The sequence below is a fragment of the Podarcis erhardii genome (genome assembly GCF_964252035.2).
Source record: "Podarcis erhardii genome assembly, chromosome: 13".
NCBI lineage: Eukaryota > Metazoa > Chordata > Lepidosauria > Squamata > Lacertidae > Podarcis > Podarcis erhardii.
Window position 1 is genome coordinate 28658471 of NC_138502.1, and position 22709 is coordinate 28681179.

General features: G+C 45.7%; 1 protein-coding gene and 1 long non-coding RNA gene across 2 annotated transcripts; both read right to left on the reverse strand.

Annotated features, from left to right (window-relative positions):
• Positions 1 to 4927: 4927 nt before the first annotated feature.
• On the reverse strand, positions 4928 to 8117 carry LOC309328358. The gene is made up of 2 exons (XR_014150813.1): positions 7915 to 8117; positions 4928 to 5487 (listed from the first exon to the last, which is right to left on the reverse strand). It is a non-coding gene; the product is annotated as an uncharacterized lncRNA (long non-coding RNA).
• A 2416-nt stretch (positions 8118 to 10533) lies between these two features.
• On the reverse strand, positions 10534 to 22533 carry LOC309328112 (keratin, type I cytoskeletal 19-like). Its single transcript, XM_081838066.1, has 8 exons — positions 21899 to 22533; positions 17804 to 17886; positions 17029 to 17185; positions 15426 to 15587; positions 14684 to 14809; positions 13458 to 13678; positions 12224 to 12252; positions 10534 to 10780 (listed from the first exon to the last, which is right to left on the reverse strand). The coding sequence occupies exons 1-8, from the start codon at positions 22385 to 22387 to the stop codon at positions 10758 to 10760; spliced, it is 1290 nt and encodes a 429-aa protein (XP_081694192.1). The 5' UTR covers positions 22388 to 22533; the 3' UTR covers positions 10534 to 10757.
• Between the last annotated feature and the right edge of the window lie 176 nt (positions 22534 to 22709).

Here is a 22709-nt window from a genome sequence, read left to right on the forward strand (position 1 = left end):
TGCAGAAGAAAAAGCAGCTCCAAATGTCTCTGGAACAAGATGCTGAACCTCCAGGTTTGGAAAACATGTCTCAGAAGGCACTTGGCTTCCTGCCATGATTTATCAGCAGACATGCCAGGGAAATGATTGATAGTCGCTAGCATCTTGCCAGATCTATATATCATGAAGGATTTGGTATTTTAACAAGCAAGTTTCGACAAACCCTTGCTAATCGTGGAAAAAATTTTTTTGCAGCAAGCTCACGTAATGTTACTGGGATTAAAAACTAAACTCAAGCTGATTGTTATCCAGTGCATGGAAAATGGTGGTTGGGTGGGTTTTTTTGCCAGCTTACCTTGAAATGAGACTCACACAGAGCAACGGGAGGGAGGGGTTGTAGGTGGTGGGCAAATTGATTGGGTGGTGGGCAAATGTCTGAAAACACTCTGCCTCCAGAGGCTCAGATTTCACAGAATCATAGAACTGTAGAGTTGGAAGGGACCACGAGTAATCTAGTCCAACCCCCTGCAATGCAGGAATCTTTTTGGCAAGCATGAGATTAAGTGCCCCATGCTCTAGATTTAGGGAAGTGTCGTAGATCAGTGAGAGTGAGAGCTGGACCATAAAGAAGGCTGATCGCCGAAGAATTGCTGCTTTTGAATTATGGTGCTGGAGGAGACTCTTGAGAGTCCCATGGACTGCAAGAAGATCAAACCTATCCATTCTTCAGGAAATCAGCCCTGAGTGCTCACTGGAAGGACAGATCGTGAAGTTGAGGCTCCAATACTTTGGCCACCTCATGAGAAGAGAAGACTCCCTGGAAAAGACCCTGATGTTGGGAAAGATGGAGGGCACAAAGAGAAGTGGACGACAGAGGATGAGATGGTTGGATAGTGTTCTCGAAGCTACGAACATGAGTTTGACCAAACTGTGGGAGGCAGTGGAAGACAGGAGTGCCTGGCGTGCTCTGGTCCATGGGGTCACAAAGAGTCGGACACGACTAAATGGCTAAACAACAACAACATAGATCAGTGGTAGATCACCTGGTTTGCTTGCAATCCCCTCCTCCCCAAGTTCAATCCCTAATGTCTCCAAGTAAGGCTGGGAAGGACTCCAACTTGAAGTCCTGTAAAGCTGCTGTCAGTCAAAGTCAGCAACACTGAGCTAGATGGAGCAGTTGTCTAATTTGGTATAAGGCTGCTTCCTGTGCTCCTGTAGATGATAAGCATCATCATCATCATCATCATTTATTTATACCCCACTTTGGGAGGCTCCCAATCGAATATTAAAAACGCAATACAGCATTAAGCATAAAAAAAAACTTCCCTAAAGAGGGCTGCTTTCAGATGTCTTTTAAAAGTATAGAACCTAAAACTAAGATTTTGTCAAAGATGTATAACTTGCTGCTGAAATGGAACACCCAGGACGAAACGGTGAAGTCTGCTATGATTAAATGGGCACAGGATGTTGGACATAATATTATGTTTGCTGACTGGGAACAGTTATGGACCACCGGTTTGAAATTTATGGCATGTAATGCCTTAAGAAAGAATATTATGAAAATGATTTACAGGTGGTACATGACCACAGTCAAGCTTGCAAAAATCTATCATTTGCCGGACAATAAATGTTGGAAATGTAAAGAGAATGAAGGTACATTCTTTCACCTTTGGTGGACGTGCCCAAGGATTAAGGCTTTTTGGGAAATGATCTATAATGAAATGAAAAAGGTATTTAAGTATACCTTCTTGAAGAAACCAGAGGCCTTTCTCCTGGGCATGGTCGGCCAATTGGTGCCAAAGAAGGATAGAACTTTCTTTTTGTATGCGACAACAGCAGCAAGAATACTCATCGCAAAATATTGGAAGGCACAAGATCTACCCACTCTGGAAGAATGGCAGATGAAGATGATCGATTACATGGGACTAGCAGAAATGACTGGCAGAATCTGAGACCAGGGAAAAGAGTCGGTGGAAGAAGACTGGAAGAAGTTTAAATACTATTTGCAGAAACACTGTAAAATTAAGGAATGTTAGAGGGATGTTGGATAGTAATTAAGTGGTTTTCAGCTGTAATGCTTAAGAGATAGAAAATAAGGATTTGAAATAGGTAAAAGATCTAATGGTGAGGACTTGCTGAACAAACAATTTCGAACTGGAATATAAGAAAGGGTGGTATGAGGAGGTCTGGAAAGTAAGGTAAAAGAAAATATGTAAATGGAATTTATACATGTTCTTTTTGTTTTTTTCTTGTTTTTTAAATTGTTTTTAATTTTCTGTATTTTTGTATTTCTGTTTTTTCTTCTTCTTTCTGTTATTATTCTTGAAAACTTTAATAAATATTTTTTTAAAAAAACAGATGTCTTTTAAAAGTAGGATAGATGCTTATTTCCTTGACATGTGATGGGAGGGCATTCCAGAGGGCAGTTGCCACTACCGAGAAGGCCCTCTGCCCAGTTCCTTGTAACCTCACATCTCGCAGTGAGGGAACTGCCAGAAGGCCCTCAGCGCTGGATCTCAATGTCCGGGCTGAACGATGGGGGTGGAGATAGGTATGTCTTTGATAGAGCACCAAGAAAGCTTTATCAGTGCAGTTATTTAGAGCCAAACTAAAAACAAAGCTAAGTGCAATTTTTGTATTTAATATATGGGAATTTTTAAAAAATGCAAATAGCATGGCTGGTAGGGAGCTGATCGTGATTGGGATTGCAGTAGGTTAGTGGGTGGGTTTAGGCCTTTCCTTGCTTGCTGTGATCTCAAATAAAATCTTTCCTCTGAAACTGCTGCTTGCTTTGTGGGAAATTCCCCCACTGACATCAGTGGGGGATTTCCTCCCAACGCCAAAACTAGTTTCAGGGGAAAGCTTTTCCTCAGAGCTCCAGCACAAGAGGAAACCGTCAGAACCCCCATCTGTGCCTGCTCTTACCACATTAATGATTGGTTCCCCTTCCCTAGATGGTGCATTTGCACTTTGAAAAGGTCTGAGCATTCATTGCAAAGATGCACTCGACATCTTGCTTAGCTAAGCCCTTGCGATGGCATCTTAGGCAATAACATGATGCAGAATATCCTTGCAAAAAAACACCAGTGGAGGGGAGGGGGCCTGGAAAACCTACAGACAAGCCTGCCTAGTGGGCATATCCCTGAGATGTCTTCAAGAGGCATTCCCAGAAAGCATCAGCAAAGTTGGCAACCTTCATGATCCCTAAGCAGTTTAACCATCCCTCTCCTGTGATGGTTTTCTGAGTGTCTTCGGGTCATGCTCCATTTAGCCCTGAACGCTGTACAATCACATCTTTGTTCAAATCACAGAGGACCGGGATGTGTCTCAGGTCGATGCTTTCCGGCTTGTCATTCATTTGGCAGACAGGGTGTGCCGTGGCATGTTCCCATAGATTTGCTCTGGAAACAGTGCCATTGTCATGGTTTCCTTAAAGAGTTTCAAAAGGACGGCACCGACTAAGCCAGTCTCGACGTCTCTCGCGAAATCATAACGCATCGTTTCTGATTTTGTTCAGGGTACTTTGAGCTGTTGCCCACCCAGCCTTCTCTTCAGCAGAGTTGTATTGAAACCGCAGCTGTGACGGGCAGAGTTTCGCAAGAGCCGAAGTGGGTGAGGCTCAGGAGGGATTGGCTAGTGCCATGGTCGAGCCCTGGAATTGGTGATGCGCTCAGGACAGGACTTTGGGGGCAGGCATCCGTGTCTAGTTTCACCCTCACAACCAGAAGTGCCTTCAGGGCTGGACTTCATGGCAGATGCCGAGAGTCCTCACTCAACACAATGAGCAGGAGGGACTTCAAACGCAGCAAGACAGGCTTACCTCATTTTGAAGGAAGTGAAGTTTATATATAAATACATATCTCCATCTAAAAAGATGTTTCTCCCCTCCTGCTGTCAGCAAGGTCATTAAGCCCAGAGTCCAACATTAACTCAGAAATCTTGCCTGGGATCTTTTTTCACTGCCAGGGTTCAGGTGAAAGAGAAAGGAAAGGAAAGCTTCCACCCAATCGCCTCCATAATGGATTTGGACATTTTGATCTCTCTCAGAGAAAACTCTTCTCCTTCCATGCCTCCAGTTCTTTTCTGGTTCATTTAATTAATCTATTACATTTATATCCTGCTTTTCCTGCAAAGATCTCAAGGTGGTGCTCAAAGTTCCCACCCCTCCTCCATTTTATCTTCATGACAACCCTGTGAAGTAGATCAGCTCAATGCTGTTTTTCTAGAAAAAGAGGTGCCGGAATTAACCTTGTTCTCTTACAATGCCATGGCAATGGTGCCCACCTGAGAGGTGCTGGAACTGAGTTCCGGTGAGTTCCAGCTGAAAAAGAAAAAGCCTGGATCAGCCTGGCAGTAGGTGGCTGGGCCCAAGGTCTCCTAGCGTGCTTTTCAGCAGAAATTTGAACCCAGCTCTCCCAGAGGCATTAGTCCAACACTCTAACCACCCTATGCCCAGACAACCCAGATCCAGGATCTCATCATGCTAAGCCTGAGAAGAGCTATGGGTGGAAATGGGACTCAGATGGAATAAAGAGCATCACAACTTGGCCAGATGTGTATTGCAAAGTAGGGAATTGCAACAAAATGTTGCAGGGTGCAGCGCTCCCTGTTCAGGATTGCAACCATCCATTCCATTCTCCCTCCCTCCAGGGTTTCTGTCCCCTTCCACCCTCAGCCCTTTGTAGCACCAACGTTAGATAGCCAGTGTAGTGCAGTGGTCAGAGTGCTGCTCTGGCACTGGGAGACCAGGGTTCAAATCCCCACTCGGCCACAAAGCACTCCATGGATGACCTTAGGCTAGCCACTGCCTCTCAGCCTAATCTAACTTACAAGGTTGTTGTCGGGGGTAAAATGGAGAGGGGGAGAAGGGTATAAATGTAATAATAACAATATACAGGAGAGGGTATGTTTGTGTTGCATTAAAAGACAGACCATTGCAGAAGCCCCCAAAAGTTCAACAACATTGCTTTTTATTTTTAACCCCCCCCCCAAAAAAAAATCCTGGGATTGATTTCTTCATTTGGGGTGTGGTGGTGCCATCTCAATCAGTAAGTTTTCCAGAGAAATTTATCTGTTGGCATTTCAGTACTCATGGGGACATGGGCCATTCAACAAATATATTTTTATGTTCTCAAGGAATGCATGTTCCTCTGTCTCCATTTCGTCTCAAGCCTTCCTATCTTGCTGATGCCCACCCCCGCGACAGATACAAAGTTGTGCGGGCAGTACTTTTTTTCAAAAAAGAAAGAAAGAAATGCAGAACTTCAGACCTCGTAGTCAGTTCTCTCTCCCACTACCACCATGCCATCCACAAGACTTGTGAGAATCCCCTTTGGATTCTGTACTGACAGGGGAAAAAAAAACACATTCCTCTGGCATCCTTCTGGAACAGACACAAGTGGCAAGACCTCTGCTAGGTGTGCTGCTTCCATTTATTTTAATCTCCCTGAAAGGAATGTTCAGATAAATACTCGGCTCAATGAGGAGCTGGATCAAGTTGATAACTGTCTGTTGGAAACAAAATCAGAAACTTTTAATAAATGAAAAACCTCTTTGAGCTTGATACTCTCTGAGTGTGTGTGTGTGTGTGTGTGTGTGTGTGTGTGTGTGTATATATACGTGTCCCTGGCAACACAGCCAACCCCAAACAAAGGAGCATTGTTCAAGAGAAAAGCTTGCTCTTTCCTTCTGCATTCCTCATCGGCAATGCACCCATCCCTCTTGATCCTGAGTGCTCCTCGGCTGTGTCTGGGCAACGCGTTCAAATATCCTTCTAGGCTTAGGTTGCAATCCCCGGCTCAGACACCACCTCCCGTTTGGAATTCCACCGCGGAAACCCCAACTGCTTTCACGAACTGATCCAAGCTTTTGTTGAATCATGTTCAGTCATTGCATTTTTCAATAATCCCTTAAACAATGGGCTGAACCTCAGGACCGTTTTTTACATGTTGGAAAAGTCATGTGATTGATTCAGGTGTGTGTACCCCCGCCCTTCGCCCCATTAAATGAATTTGTGCACCGAAGAAACTGTTCCTGTGAATAATAGTTCTGCCTATGACTAGCTTGTGATTCACCGGGTCCTGGGAGAAAGAAAGAAAAACATTCAAACTGTTCTTTTGCGATCTAAACATTCTCTTTTTTTCTATCTGGACATGGAACCATCATTCACGGGACAATGCTTAACATGCGTAGATTTTTAAAGCAGATGTAGGCAGGCTGAACTGGTCTTACAAATGGTTCAAAATTTCTTCAGACTGTGGATTAATTTGCCCTGTGGAAAAGAAACTTCTTCCAAGGAAATGAGGAACCAAGATCTAGCCCCATGTTGAATTCTTAGGCTAAGGCTCCATTTGCACTATACATTCAAAGCAGGATCATACCACTTTATGCAGTCATTGCTTCCCCCCCAAAAAAAGAATTCTGGGAGCTGTAGTTTGTTAAGGGTGCTGAGAGACCCCTATTCCTCTCTCAGATACAATTCCCAGAGTTCCATGGGAAGAGGGATTGACTGTTGAATCACTCTGGGAGATCTCCATGGCTACTTCCCGTGAATTAAGCTATTATGGGGCTGGAAATACTTAGACGTTGGCTCATTTTATAGCACGGATGCCACAATTAGTGAAAAACAAGGAGCAACGGTTCACCATTAATAGATGCACAGGTAAGTTCACAGCCTTAGTTACTGTTTGTGTGTCTGCCTGTGGAGCAAAGTCGCCAGGAAGTCGGTGCCTAATCTTTTGATCCTAGCAAATATTGGGATTTGTGATAATTTATATTGAGTTCTCAGACCGTGAGAACCAGACACCTGATTGCTTCATACACACAGAGATTTCAGTTCCTCACAGCAAGGTTCCCCCACAAATATCAAGATATGGAACAGTGAACCATTATTTCTTTGCCTTCCAAAGCATCTAGCTGCTTCCCTTGAGGATTCCCCACTTGGTACGAGGGAGGATTAAAACTCACAGAATAGGCTTTGTGAATTCAACCAGCGGTTCTATGGCCAGGCCCCAATGGGAATTGTCTGTGCTTGCTAAACTTTCTGACACACTCTATTATCATAGCTGCATTACTACATATACAGCTAGCGCTTGTGTATTACAACGAATTTCACATTGGGATTTGAAGAGGCTTGTTTTCAATTAAGAGAAAAGAACTTAGCTAGGGATTTTCGGGGCAGTGATATGATTCAGTTCACATTTGAAGGTGAATCTGCCTAATTCAGCAAGTAAACCAAAAGGCAGTCATTCTCTCAACATTTGCACTTCTCTGAATTCTGAAAAGCAATTCTCCAGCCAAGTAGTGTGTCCAAAAATGTATATACCGTGTGCACAAAATGCATGGATAGCATTAAATTACCTTTTACTCAGAACAGACCTGTTCAAATTATTGGACCTAACTTAGTCAAGTTCATTCATTTCAGTGGGTCTATTCTGAATAAAACTGCATTGAATGAACTCCATACATTTTTGAAAGTAACATACAAGACGCATTATATTAGGGGAAATGGCTTGCAAAAATGTATGAATTAGGTAAAATTGCATTCAAAGCCATGCCTATTAGGAGAAATTTGCACTGAAATGCAGACACTTTTTCAAGAAAACTATAAACAAAATCGCAAAGTGACATGGAAATCTGGAGAACTGAACTTGGTTAGAAAAAATAGAAACGTAGAGAAACCAAAATGGACTGATTTGCTCATCCCTAAACTCAGCTGTGGAGTTCAAGGATGGCCAGTAGGAAACCTGACGGCTGCATGTGAATCATGGCTATCCTGAATGTCCTTAGTCTCTAAGTGTGCTGAAGTCGGGGGAGGCTGGTAATGCTCAAATCCCAATGGAAGATCCTATTCCTGTCTGTGGAGACAGGATTTAATATTTTGGCTGAATCTTGTTCAAGTGTGAGAGGGAAAGTCTTGGAAAATATAGCACGCACCTGGCATATTCGTTGTTTCATCCTAAAGCCTTCATGTAAGATCACGTCCCGATCTCCCACACACCCTGTGCTCCAACCCTGAGTTCCCCGATGTTGCTGGACTACAGTCCCCATGATCCCCAGTCAGTTCAGCCAGTGGTCAAGGATCAAGGGCGTTGTAGTCCAACAACATCTGGGGACCCATGTTTGAAGAAGGCAGCTTCCCAGCGCTGCGGCTGCAAAGGGGCTGCAGTCTGTACGCTGCACATGTCAGGGATGCTCCCTAAACAAAGCCCAGCCCAAATCACATGGACCGTTGGGTTCCAGCAGTTAATAAGTGTTAACATTCCTTTGCCTGTAGGGTGTATCAGAAGAACGCTCCAGTCCAACTGCTGGAACAGCAAGTCATTTCCAACAGTCCCAACCCAGCGGTAATTAATTGCTCAGGAAAGCAGATATGACCATTCGAGAGGAGAACAAGAAATGCCAGGCTTGGGCACAGGCCCATAGTCGCATAACCCTCATTTTTGTGTTCACATTACTTAGCTATGGATAAGGAAACAACAGAGGCGCCAGCTTGTGAGGCCGATTGAAGGTGTGTGACGTTGCATGAAACGCTGCATGCACAAGACGTCCCAACTCTTTTGAAACCATCCAAGTTGTTGGAATGTAGACTCTTGAATGCAGGACCAGTGGGTAAAGAGGGAGAAGCTGCTTTACTCTTTTGCAACCAGTTCTTTGCATTTTTTTAAAAGTCCCCACCAGAGGCGGGGCTAGCTGCCCACAGGGGCCAGGCTAGTGTCCCAGGGGGGAGGGCTAGCATCCCAGGGGGGACGTGGTGAGCGTCCCAGGGGGTGTGCCGCCCGCCCTGAGCATCCCAGGGGGGGTGGCAATGTCACCCCCCTCAGGGATAACACCCAGGGTGGCCCACACCCACCACTCCCATCTTGCTCCACCTCTGGTCCCCACACTGTTTTTCTTCCTGCAGCGTAAATCTGTATCTCACAGTCACATATACAAGTGGTGACCATTTTGCATGTGGTCAACTGATGTGTGACCACCAACATGTGGGTTCTTTTGGACCTGGAAGAGGGCAGAATGGTGGCAGAACAAGGCATTATGGGATGTAATGGTGGTGGAGTGCAATGGGGAGGGGTAATGGGGCAGGCTTATGGACATTCTGCCATAGCTGTCAACATTCCCTTTTTTTGCAGGAAATTCCCTTATTCCAGCACCATTTCCCACTGCTTCCCGCATTGTTAGATATCCCGTAGACTGTCCCTGGGACAGGTGAGACTGCTGATCCCTTATTTTCGAGGCTGCTGGTCCCTTATTTTCAAATCTGAAAGTTGACAGCTACACATTCTGCTGACATGTTCAGGAGCTAGGAACAGAAGCCCCGCACAAAATGGTCACCACCTGTACAGACACGAGCTAGAAAGGAAGTGGGCCAGTTTGAGGGACAAATGGCAGGAAGGAAAAGTCAAGCTAGTCCTTCACAGGACATTCTACATCCCTGTAGCTTCCTTTTCTTGAAGCAGGAAGGGATGGGGAGAATCCCAGTTGTGGAAGAAGAATCACACAGATACATATAACATGTAGTTTGGGTGGAAACACAACATGCATGTAACCACTTGGGAAGCCAGGCATGTTTATTGTCATGTCAGTTGATGAAGATGATTCTACCGCAGCCCTGACTCCCCAGATTTCAGAATAGATGGATTATGGACATCTAGTAAAAGCTGCCTCAACAAATGAGACAGTCATCTTCCAAGCAGTTACATATACACCATGGTTACCAGCTGGTTATTCATAATCTGCATTCCTCCTATGATTCTACAGTCAAGGTGGTTGAAGAGAGTTCAGGGCCAATGCAAGTAATTTTGTTGCCTGAGGCAAAGAACCAGAGAGTATCCCCATTCCATGTACAGAATCCAAATGGAAGTGTACTCAATTTTGACAACATCCTTCTGTGCCTGAAGTCTAGAAAGCTAGCTTAGATTGTGCAAAGCCAGGCTAATTTAGGGGATTGGGGGTAATAGTTGAAGAGGGCACCTGCTGTCATCCACTGGCACCTGCCACCTGAGGCAGCTGTCTCGCTCCTTCTAATGGTTGGGCTGGCCATGAAAGCATTAAAAAGGGGATTTAAGCTTCCCAGAATGTGTTTATGTGCTACATGGGGATTCTAATGTATTTGATGATTGTGATAATTGAATTGGAGTGGTGGAGGATTATTCCAGATCAATAAATTGTGATACCTTTGGTTTGCAGCATCAAATTATGTCCATGTGGCAGGAAAAGGGGTTAGATTTTGGTGAGGGAAATTACCTGCTCACCAGCTTTGATAAAATATATTCAACTATTCGTCTGAATTCTTGCACTAGCACTATAGGATTTCCCCCCACTCTCATGCCCTGTACCATGCCCAGATCTGCTCTGAAGGGTCGGGAGAAACCCAGAATAAACTTGGCAGGGCACAGAGGGATGAGAAAGAAGAATGTTTAGTTGTAAATGGAGAAATTGTTATACTGACGGAACATTCACCTTAATGCTATATTCAATACAACCCTTTGTCATATACTCATTGGAACTTGCACTTATTAACAGGCAGTCAATTTCTCTCTTAGCAATGAGAATCGGTTTCAGTTTGCAGAAGCCCCAAAGGAACTTTATTAGGCGGAAGAAACACCATACAGAAAGGTTAAAAACAGGAAGAGCTAATGCAGAGAATCTAGCCATTGTGTGGCCCTCAGCCATCCAGAATAGGCGCTCATGAAGTTTGCTGCTAAGTCATTTTGAAACGATGATTTTCATCTGCCACAAACGGCAGCTGCCCATCCTGTTTCTGGAAAGGAGAGTGCTCTTCACTTCTTATCATCTGTTTTGCCTGTAGCAAGACAAGGTGGGGGAAAGAGTTAATGGACCCAAGTTACACATTTTGAAACCAGCTGTAGCACTCCAAGTCTACACCAACCATGGAAGGGAGGCTCAGTCACAGCCTCTGCTCTGACTCCAGCCTTGGCCCTGCAAGATTATCCCCAGAAATGGAATTTCATTTGCCTCCTTAAAGAGGACCCTGAACTGCCTCAGCCTTGGCCTCCCACTTGCAGCCAACATGATCTCACAAGAGTTCGCTACCTTGTGAGACTTCCTGGACCTCCTGTAGAAGGGGTTGCCATGGCAATGGAACTGGAACTGACTCCATCACACCACTTGTGGCTCTGAGGGATGGTACTGTGCCTTAATAGGGCTACTCCATGTTTTCCTGCTACTTCCTGTGAACAATCCCCCCCCCCCGCTCTTGCTGCCCAAGAAGGTGGGTGGATGGATAAGGAAGCAGCTAGGGCATGATCCCAAACACCAGTCCACCTGGAATATCACTTCCTTATCTCCTTGGTCTTCTTAGTCTTATCCCAACGGAGTATTTAATATTTCAGTGCATGTCAGCAACACAGCCTCTGTTCAAAGCAGCGTTCTCTAACCTACTGAACTACAATATCCATAATTCCTGACTACTGGCTAAGATATCTGGGGATGATGGGAGTTGTAGTCCAAAACCATCTGGGCACACAAGGCTGAGAATCGTCTTTTGAAGGACTTATTAAGTGAATTTATTATCTGAATTACAGCTGAGGCAGGTAAACTGTTTCAGACCAAAGGAGAAAAGCAAGGGCCATACTGGGCCTCCATGCCTGCATTGCAGAGAAGCCAGGCAATGAAGAAGAAGTCACGGGTTGCTTGGTGAGGGGTGAGGCTGAGGGAGGAGGGAGGAGACAGTGGAGCTATAGGCAGAATGGAAACGAGAATAATTTGGGTGAAACTGTGGTAAAGGCCATTCTCTTTTGGATTTAGCAGCCAAACCAATCAAAAGCCCACATAATCTAAGGACTGATGTGAAACTTGTAGCTAAAAAAAAATTGAAATAAGGAACAATAAAGGATTAACAAAAATTTGAATTATAAAGGAGATGCAAGGGGAATCATTAAAACACAAGGATCTACAAAAGGTGAGAGGGAAGTCAAAGGGATATGTGCTTTGCTTTACTTTCTCTTATTTGACGCTTGTAAAATTTGAGAAACTCAAAAAAATAGAAATCTATTTTTAAAAGCCCACATATTCTAGATTTCTGCATAGCACATGTAGAGAAGACAAGGGGCACCATGCCAGAGATGTCAGGGGGCCAATTCATAGCCTGCCTTTCTGTCACCATGAAATTCAACATGGTTCATGTGGGCTTGCTTGGACCTGCTTAGCTTCAGCAAAGTGGCTGCATTATTCTATGGCTTGAACTAAACACTCCCTCAACCCGCCATGAAGAAGGAAGCCTCACCATTAGTCCCCGAAACACTTCCGGAGAAACTGTGGAGGAAAAGAAGAAGGGGAAGCATTAATTATCAATGTTAGACCAAATGTACTTTGTGAAACAGCCCACCTTCCAACCTGGGGTTGTTTTTCTAAGTTAAGAAGAATTTGCAGCTTTAGCTAGTGGCTGCGTGGTTGCCTATCTCTTTCCCTCTGATCACCTCCTCTGAGCTGCTCACCTCCTCTTTGACAGGTGGAGGGGGACAATACTGTCATCTCTTGTTTTTTGTTTTACTTTTGGTATTGCAGTTGAACAGTATCTTAGAGGGCAGAATTTTGCAATGTAAAAAATACAGCCAGCAAAGTGGCTCCTCCTGCCATCCCCAGGGCTTTATGAACTTTTGGTCCAGACCATAACTTCCTGCAGTTGCTCTGAGTAGAAGAACCAGAGTAACAAAGCCTTGTGGGAAACATTTGTGTGATTGAGCATTCTTCCTACTTTGACCCGAAGAACAGGTATGCAGCTGCTGGAAAACTGCATACCAAAGAACAAATGGTAGGGGCAATGTGAAGCAATGGGTGGAATGGAGCGTTAGGTTGGATGTGGGGTATACAAGATTAATTCCTTACTTAAGCATCAAGTACACTATGGGTCAGGGAAACCATGACAGTTAAAATTGTTATGATACTAAATGCATAGTGCAGATGGAACCAGTGCCACCAGATACAACCCCGTATGGATTAATCTCCATGTCTAGAGCTTTGTTTGACACAAAACCAGTTTTTCGGTTTTACAAAATGGGAAGCCAGCCTCGAGCTTGAAAGGTTTATAGGAACAGAAGCGTGAGATTAGCTCTGCAGCCTACATAACTCCATCATTCTTCCTCCCAATAATGGCCACCCAGGTGTCACAGGGAAAATGTGAAGAAATATTTATCTCCCGTTTAATGCAATCTTGTATTTAATGCATGAGCCTGGTCACCATAGGTGACCAAGAATTCCATGCAGGTGAGTGATTAAACCAGATTCTATCCTTCCCCTGTGCTCAGCATGGAAACCATGTGGGATCCCCAGCACAAGGGAGTGGAGCTCTTTCCCAGTCAATACCAACCCCCAGTAGCCTAGTATTTATTGGCTGATTGAGTGGCAGGCTAGTAACTGTTGTGGGTTATTAAAGGCTGGGTTAATACCCAGAATCTGGCAACCAGAGACATCTGCTCTCTTTGAGCACTAGGTCATAAGAGACCTGTCAAGTGACCTACTGGAGATCTTGGCCATCCAAGAGCTGGCGGTAGGTAGCAATCTCTTGCTCCAGCCGGGACTTGATGTCCATCAGGGTCTTATAGTCGCTGTTCTGACGCTCCATGTCCGATCGGACTTCAACCAGTTGTGCTTCGATGTTGCCGATCACCCCCTGGATCTGGCACAGCTGAGCCCCATAGCGAGCCTCCGTATCGGCCAAGGTGCCTTCCAGGGCAGCTTTCTGAGAAGAGAAGTGGTGTCGGTGAGAAAGTGTGTGGGGGTGTGGCAGAGACTGTCACCAAGATATGGGTGTGAATTTTAAAGAAGTGTTGTAAGCATAATGGGAAACTGGGCTGCAGTTCAGAGAACAGGCGTCTGCAGCTAAATGGAAATATTTGTTTGGAAGTCAATACTGAAACCCTGGGATTTGCCAATGCCCTTGTCAGAACACCTTTCAGAAGCACTGCACAGTGTTTACACAGCTATGCTGGCATTAGTTGGCCAGAACTCACCTGGTGTGGTGTTTTAATACATGCTAAGTATTTATTGCTGCATTTCAACCAACTTCTGACTGCCATGAGGACTTGAAATATGGTGGGCTACAAATATTAATTAACACTATCATTTGCACTGTGCAACAGTTGTCTTGCTCTGAGATTAGCAGTAGCTCGCAGTTTCAGGAAAAAGAAGAAGCCCGTATTTGTAGAGAAACAATTAGAAAGTGGGTAAGTAATTTTATCCCCGTGTTTTCAACTTTTCCCTTCTCAGATAATAGGGGGAATGTGTGCTTGTGTGCAAGTGAGCATGCACATTCATTGTGTTCAAGAGCAGGGTTTCCCAAACTTGGGTTTCCAGCTGTTTTTGGACTACAACTCCCATCATCCCTAGCTAGCATGACCACTGGTCAGGGATGATGGGAATTGTAGTCTGAGAACAGCTTGGAGACACTGTTCTAGAGTTTCCATGTCCCTAAAGTATAAGAAGAACCTTCTGGACCAGGCCAATGGCCCACCTAGTCCAGCATCCTGTCATCGCAGTAGACAACCTGATGTCTGTGGGAAACCCACAAGGAGGACATGAGCACAACTGCCCACCTGTGATTCCCATCAACTGGTATTCAGAGGCCTACGGCCTACTGTGGTGGAGGTTGACTCTTTCACACACACCCTACAAAAGGCAAACACAATCCGTGACTACTTATTTCAGTACCCAAGCAGTAGAAATAACCCATCACCACTCCACGTACCATGCTGAGCTGAGACTGAAGCTCAATCTCCAGGCCTTGGAGGGTCCTCCTCAAGTCTGTGATCTCAGTCTTGCTGCTCTGAAGTTGCTCGGTGTTGACCGCAACTTCTCGATTCAGTTCTTCAGTCTGTTTGTTTGTTTAAGGGGAGAAATAAAGAAGAATATGTCAACATTCACATTGAATTTATTTACACCGCATTCATTTTATTACGGGCCCTTCTGATATCCTTTCTAATGTCCATTCATGGTGATTTGTGCTTACAGTGGTATGGGGACAATTCTATATCACCCCACTTTGAATACTCTTTGCACCTGCAAACGTTTTGGGGTGAATGTCCCCATTGCTTCCTGCTGAAATCCTGCAACTTTTCATAGCACAAATGTCCTGCAGTGGAGGGAGTCTCTCCTGGTTTTGTAACACTATAACTGAAGAGCATCCCTCCAGATGACACTAACGCGGTAGCATTGGGGAAGCATTGCAGAACAACCATATAAGGCGGAATGAAGTGTCCAGTATACACCCACCACCAATGCACTATGACGTGTTGCAGAATACACCTGCAAAAAAAAATTCACAAATCTAGAGGAGCTCTACATTTACATTTTATTGCACTGTATTCAGCAGTACAATTTTGTGGGCATGGTGAGTTCACAGCAGCCCAGTTTTCTTCAATTGTTTCTCTTGGTTTGTTTTTTAAAGACCTTCCCTTTCTTTCCTTCTCTCCCAGGCTTTTCCATCTCACCTTGGTGGTGAACCAAGCCTCAGCGTCCCTCCTGTTCTTCTCAGCCAGCTTCTCGTACTGGTCTCTCATATCAGTCAGAGCCTTGGTGAGGTCAATGCCAGGAGCAGAGTCAACTTCAACGCTCACTTGGCCTCCCACTTGCCCAGACATAGAACTCATTTCCTGTAAAAAGAGACCAAGACATAGGCATTAATTGCAGGTGTGTCAGCAGAGCAACAATGCCTAACAGCTATCCTTCTATCTAGGGTTAGGCACGCTATCCCACATTCCCTTTGGGCTAACACAGGGATTATCTGAGGTTGTCTGGAAAAACAGAGAGAGTGTGTCATAAAATAATAGAACTGTACAGCTGAAAGTGGCCCCGAGGGTCAACTGTTCCAGCCCCATGCAATGCAGGGATCACAGCTAAATAATCCCTGACAAATAGCCACCCAACCTCTGTTTAAACATCTCCCATGAAGGAGAGTCCACAACCTTCTGAGTTAGTCTCAGATTATTGGTGGGACTGTCAAGGGGGTATCAGGAAAAACTATGGGTGGTGTTCAAATAAGTCCAGCTCAGAGTAAACCCATTTAAGTTAATGACCCCAAGTTAGTGCCTTCACTGGGTCTACTCTGAGTAGGACTAGTGTTGAAGACTATCCTTTATCTACTGACCTTCCCTGGAACCAAAAGTTGCATCTTCCTGCTCCTCAATCACACTCCTCTTTCCCTTGAAGACGTCGAAGTGGGAGCAGCACCACAGGCATGCTTGAAGATGAGAGGTTTCCTATGCCCATCCACCCCTCATTCCCCAGCAGGCTGTTCTGCAGTGTGTCAAGGGCCAGGTCAACAGAGAGAGGAGAGACCATGCCTACATCCTCTCATCTCGCCATGCAGTTCTGCTGCTGTCCCCTCCACCACCACAGAAGGGTGTGTGTGTGTATGTGTGCTTTGGCATCTGGTGGAGGCTGGTTTTTGGGGGTGGCAGAGGGTGGCAGAGGTTGGTAGAAAGCCAAGAATTCTTCTCTGCCTTATATGTGGTCCTCTATGCATGATATCTCACCATACGTTAAATCTGAGGCCTCAGTAATGAGGAATAGACGATGGCACTGTGATCCTGCTGCATCTGGAAGGCTACAAGCTCCCCATCCATCTCTATTTCAGAGTCATCCTTCTTATCCTCCTAACATCTGGCAATCTGAAACTGCTTCTGCAGCAGGGCCTTCTCAGTTATGGCTCCCTGATTTTGGAACTCCCTCCATTGCAGATATGTCTGCCCGCTAGCGCCTTTTCATCACCTAATGAAGATGGATCTGTTTCACTTGGCCTTTGATGATTAATGAGATGGGTTTGCCCATGGCTGGATGTTGATGTTCTGTGCTGCCGTGGGTTATATATGGTGACTATGGCAATGGTGGCTTTATGGTTTCATTGGTGGTCTTCTAATACTTTATTGGAAACTCTTACTGCCCTGGGAACTTTTAGAACTGTAGTATATACTTATTATTAGCATCAGAAAAAGAAACAGCAACAATAAACTAATAATAAACAATAAATTGTCATTTTGTTACATTATTATTGTGCTACGATGCTTCAAAATGCTGAATGCTGCCTTTCTTTACCTCCTCGTGGTTCTTCTTAAGATAAGCCAGTTCCTCCTTCAGGTTCTCAATCTGCATCTCCAGATCAGTTCTAGCCAAGGTCAGTTCATCCAGGACTCTGCGCAGCCCATTGATGTCAGCCTCAACACTCATGCGCAGGGCTTGCTCAGACTCAAACCTTTTAAAACAAATCAATGCCAGCAAATGAAGATCAGTTGCTAAAATTGTCTGAGCTGCCTTAATCTAATCACTGTGAAATGTAAAGTGCCAAGAAAAATAGTCTTCCCCCGCATAAAGGTAAAGGTAAAGGTAAAGGACCCCTGACAGTTCAGTCGCGAACGACTCTGGGGTTGCAGTGCTCATCTTGCTTTACAGGCCGAGGGAGCCGGCGTTTGTCCACAGACAGTTTTTCTGGGTCATGTGGCCAGCATGACTAAGCTCCTTCTGGCGCAATGGAGCACTGACACCAGAGCAGTGCACGGAAAGATCATTTACCTTCCCGCCAGAGTGGTACCTATTTATCTACTTACACTTTGACGTGCTTTCAAACTGCTAGTTGGCAGGAGCTGGGACAGAGCAACGGGAGCTCACCCCGTCGTGGGGATTCGAACCGCTGACCTTTTGATCAGCAAGCCCAGAGACTCAGTGGTTTAGACCACAGCGTCCCCCGCATACTCTGGCATAATTGCTCAATATTTCACCATAGCTCTGAGCATCATGTCTATGCCCTAATACTAAGGTCATTGATCCACAGTTAACCCATTTCTGTTTCTCTGCCTATGAAAAGTTTTCTCACTTGGTTTTGAAGTCATCAGCCGCCAGCCTGGCATTATCAATCTGCAGGATAACCTTGTTGTTGTCAATTGTCGCTTCAAGGATCTGCAAGAGAAGAGGCGACCCATGTTGGGTTATTTGCTTTCATATGTATTGTAAGTTTTCTCTTTTTTTAAAAAAAAAATATGTTTGGTGGCCATTGACACACATTGATTGATTTGCTTGCAATGATGTATGAAAGGTGTGGCTCAGCCAGTGTGGTGTGGTGGTTAAAAGCGTCTCCGCTCTTCCACATGCAGGTGCTGGGTAATCTTGGGCTGGTCACACTTCTTTGAAGTCTCTCAGCCCCACTCACCTCACAGACTGTTTGTTGTGGGGGAGGAAGGGAAAGGAGAATGTTAGCCGCTTTGAGACTCCTTAGGGTAGTGATAAAGCGGGATATCAAATCCAAACTCCTTCTTCTTCTTCTTCAGCACATTGTGGAGGGGAAATGGTCTTCTGAATGTGCATCATCATTGCTCGTTTTATTTTTATTAAATTTCTATACCGCTTTCTATTTTTAATAAATATCTCAAAGCAGTTTACAGCATATTAAAAGCAATAATCAATAAAACATTAGCCGGGCGATGTTCCTCCGGCCTCATGAGGAGCCTCTTCAGTAGGGCTGGTGAGTCTGGGCCCAGCCCCATAGGCCAGGTGGAAAGGGCCTTGCAGGGAGCGGCCTTCATGCCCCGCAGCTGGGCAATGTTCCTCTGGCCTCATGAGGAGCCTCTTCAGTAGGGCTGGTGAGTCTGTTACTACATCCTGAAAAAAGCTGGAACACTCAGGGCCAGCCCTACCATGAGACAAAGTGATGCAGCTATGTCGGAGACCTAATACTGAGGAACAGGGAATGAACTGAGCTTTATGTGCCTCCAGTGGTGGCTGGCGCCCATTGGGGCTTGTATCGCAGAAGGCTGGGAGATCAACAGTAGGTGCAGCCAGAGCCAATGACAGACAGAGCCACTCCCTGATTGTTATAAGAAGGCAGGCAAGTGGGAGCTAGTTGAGGGCAGACTGAGGTTGGAGGGGCAGTTCCCCATTTGCCTATATGAACCAGCTTCCACTGTGGGGCTCATTGGCCTGCTCCCTGAAGACAGCCTGTTGACTCCTGGGGCAGTGCAAGATGCTGTCCTGTTGCCAGCATCCAAGCACGATACAAAAACACCAATCTGGTTGACTATTGCAAGTGGAATGTGGCAGGTACCATCTTCCCTTTTGCAACAGGCAAAAAAATGTCTTAGGTCAGGCCAGGATTCACTTGTTCACCCAGGTCCATAGCATCACGTTTTACTGATTTTTCCATAACATAATGACGTGACTCAGCCTACATGACCACTTGGAACAGGCATGTGACTCCTGTGGCCTTCCAGATGTGATCAGACCCATCCATCCCAGCCAGAATGGCCTGTGGTCAGGGATGCTGGGAGCTGTAGTCAACAACATCTGAAGGACCATAGGTTCCTCATCCCTCTTTTAGAATAATACCAGCTTCACCAGATCTGTGACTGGCCCAGCATTGTTTTCCATCCTTAGATTATGTTGTGACAAATCCCAAGAGCATAGGCTGAATAATTCACAGTGACATCTGTAAACTGTCAATGGATTGACATCCTTACTCATCCCTCACCCACATTCCACCAGAATCTACCCTAAGCTTTGCCCATAGCCTGCTGGCTTTGACCCAGTTGTATAGCTGACGTGCTAAGTTCCTTGCTGGCTCTAGTTTATTTCAGGCCCTGCTCAGGGACCTGAAGGGTAAAAATGAAACGTGACAAGCCTCCTTGGGAGGCGATGGTCATGAACTCTCAAGGCTGGTGCAGATTTCCTTACAATAACTGTTTGCTTTTGTGCTTCTCCGTGTGTGCCTTGAGGGTGTGTGTGCTTCATTCATAAACAAACTCCCATTGTGTGCCGATGACTCTGCTAGAGCAAAATAAACCTTGTCTTGTACATAAAGAGAGAAGATTATGGTGCACATAGCTTAGCCAACATCCACAGTTTTCTTGTCTGTTTTTCCCCCTTTTCGAAATAACAGTAGGTTCAACCACAGGTTCTCGAACAAAGCCACAGCAGTCCTGCGGTAACAAGGTTGACTTCAGAACCAAGAGGCCTCTGCTGAGGAACCAGTTCAGGTCTGTGTGAAACCTCTTGGTAAGTCAGGATGGTGGTGCATGAAGGGATGAGTGAAAGAATCAGAAGCAGGAGTGGGGAGGACACTCTTTCACCCCATCCACCAGGGAGAGCACAGGATTTAAACTTCACAGAGACAAAGGCTTAAATATTAGGAAGAACTTTCCAGTTGCAAGAGAGGTTCAGAACTAGAAAAGTATTTATCTCTCATAGGTCATGTGCGAGATGGATGTGGTAAAAAAGCATTTACTCAAGCTTCCTCAAACTTGGCCCTCCAGATGTTTTTGAGACTACAATTCCCATCATCCCTGACCACTGGCCCTGCTAGCTAGGGATCATGGGAATTGTAGGCCAAAAACATCTGGAGGGCTGAGTTTGAGGAAGCCTGCATTTGCTGCTAGGATGAAGAACCTGACACCCTCCTGATATTGTTGGACTACAACTCCCATCATTCCAAGCCAGCATGGCTGATGGTCACAGGTGACCAAAACACTTGGAGGACCATGAGTTTTCCACCCACCACGACTGCTAGAAAAGCAATGCTGTACCACAAGAATTGCAGCTGATGGTATGTATCCATAACTGGTCCTGGCTCATCCAACACATTATCATTCCATGTGAGAGAGACTCAGGATGTGGTGAAAATACCTCTCAGTCTCCATTCCTGACCTTATGACATGGGAAGGGATAATGCCCAACCTCATATGGGAATGAAGGAGAGACAGAGTCTTAGGAGCATAAATCCAGGTAATTGCCACACTTCCAAATGTACATTCGGACTAAGCAACTAACAGGGCAAGTCTATGCATGTTTCTTCAGATGTAAATCCTGTTCAGTAAGGCTTGCTCCCTAGTAAGTGTGTACAGGGTTGCAGTCCAAATCTTGCTTTATGACATGCATCACATATAGTGTCCCTGGTCCACTCTTGCAAACCCTGAAAATAAATTCCCATTCAGTTCTAAGATTGATTGTGAACATTGGCTTCTAGAATTTGATATTTGGTGGTTGCTCAGCCAAGTTCCATAAAGAGCTATCAAGGATCAGAATACTGCTGAACTGAGGGCAGTGCCAGCAACAGTTTCACATAGCTGCAGTCCTAGAAAAGGTAGCCCAGCGTGACCAAACTCTGATAATGCCAGAGGGCATTAATAACTGAAGCCAGACATTGTTTGCTGCAATCTTGGAGCCAGGAAACAAAACAGATAAGGAAACTGGCTGTATTCAAACAGTTTCCATTGCAATCAGACAGATAAAGAGATGGATTGCATTGCATTCTGGTGCTATGAATACACCAGAATGGGTAAAATGACTGAATTTGCAGCAATGCACAGAACAAAGCTGTTTGCAAATGCAACATCTTGCAGCCACATCTATCCAAATAAGGGATTTGTGCCAAAAAAAGGGGGGGGAGAGACCTTTGTGGGGCTAACCACTGCAGGGGCGACTGGCACATGTATTCTCCCCAGAGGAAAGGGGGCTAAATGGAAATTATTGCTAATGAACAGCATGTGGAATTAATCCACTGTATCACTTCCTGGTTGAGACAGGTGCACCTGCACTATTTAAAGCCTGGCTTTGATTCTTGTCTCATTCACCCAATTGTGAAGATACTGCACCAGCCCTGTGCTGTTCACCTAGTAAGGGAGGCTACTGTGATGCCCATCCTCAGTAGGGCAAAAGTGAAGTGCAAGCATCTGAATGCAGCCTTTTCATTGTGCAAGCTCTTACCAAACATGCACAGTCATCCAAGCTCGGTTGCTATTGCACCCACTTTACAGATGGAAGTGCCGAGAGGTCGGGACTTCCTAACAAGACCTACCCAGCTCAGCTATTTGCGTGGGTGGGTGTAGTTCTCCACCTTTGCCATTTTCACAGCTAGGTCCTTGGTGCGTGTTGAGCACTCCACGCCCCTCATGCCATGCGGCTTACAAATGTGAAGTCCTACCTTGTCTCTGAGGTCTTCAATGGTCTTATAATAGTGGCTGTAGTCTCTGGATGGGCTGGTGGGAGACTGCTTCTGGTGCCACTCTCGGATCTTCACCTCCAGCTCTGTGTTGGCTTCCTCCAGAGCACGCACCTTGTCCAGGTAGTTGGCCAGGCGGTCATTCAGGTTCTGCATAGTGACCTTCTCATTTCCGGACAAGAGGCCATCGTTGCTGCCACCAAAGCCACCCCCAACACCTCCCCCAAAGCCCCCACCAAAGCCCCCACCATAGCCCCCACCAAGGCCACCGCCAAGGCCACCACCATAGCAAGCCCCAGCTCCTCCGCCATAGCCAAGCCCTAGGCCTCCTCCAGCCCCAGAGGAGACAAATCTAGCAGAAGACATGGAAATGCCCTGGCCGCCAGATCCACCATGGATGCTTGGAGCTCTGAAGGAAGACCCGCCATAGCCCCCGCCAGAGACGGATTGCCTGAAGCTGTAACTGGCCATTGAGAAGGGATTTCTGAAAGCTGCTCTTGGCAAGCGAGTTAACACAGTGTGTGTTCTGGAGGCAGAAATGTGAGCAACACTTCTCTACCTGCCTCCTTTTATGTCAGCCTCTGGGTTGGGGGGGGGAGAGGGTTGTCCACCCAACAAAGCTGATATGTGAGTCCTCTGGAACGGACCAGCCCTAAACACTCATTGGTCAGTCAGCACAAAGTGGGCTGTGTTTCTTTCCCAAGTGTTTGCAAAGAAACTGAATTTTCCTCCTCTCCCCTCCCCTTTTCCCCTTTGTCTTACCTTGCTGTGTCGCCCTCCCCCCCCCCATGCC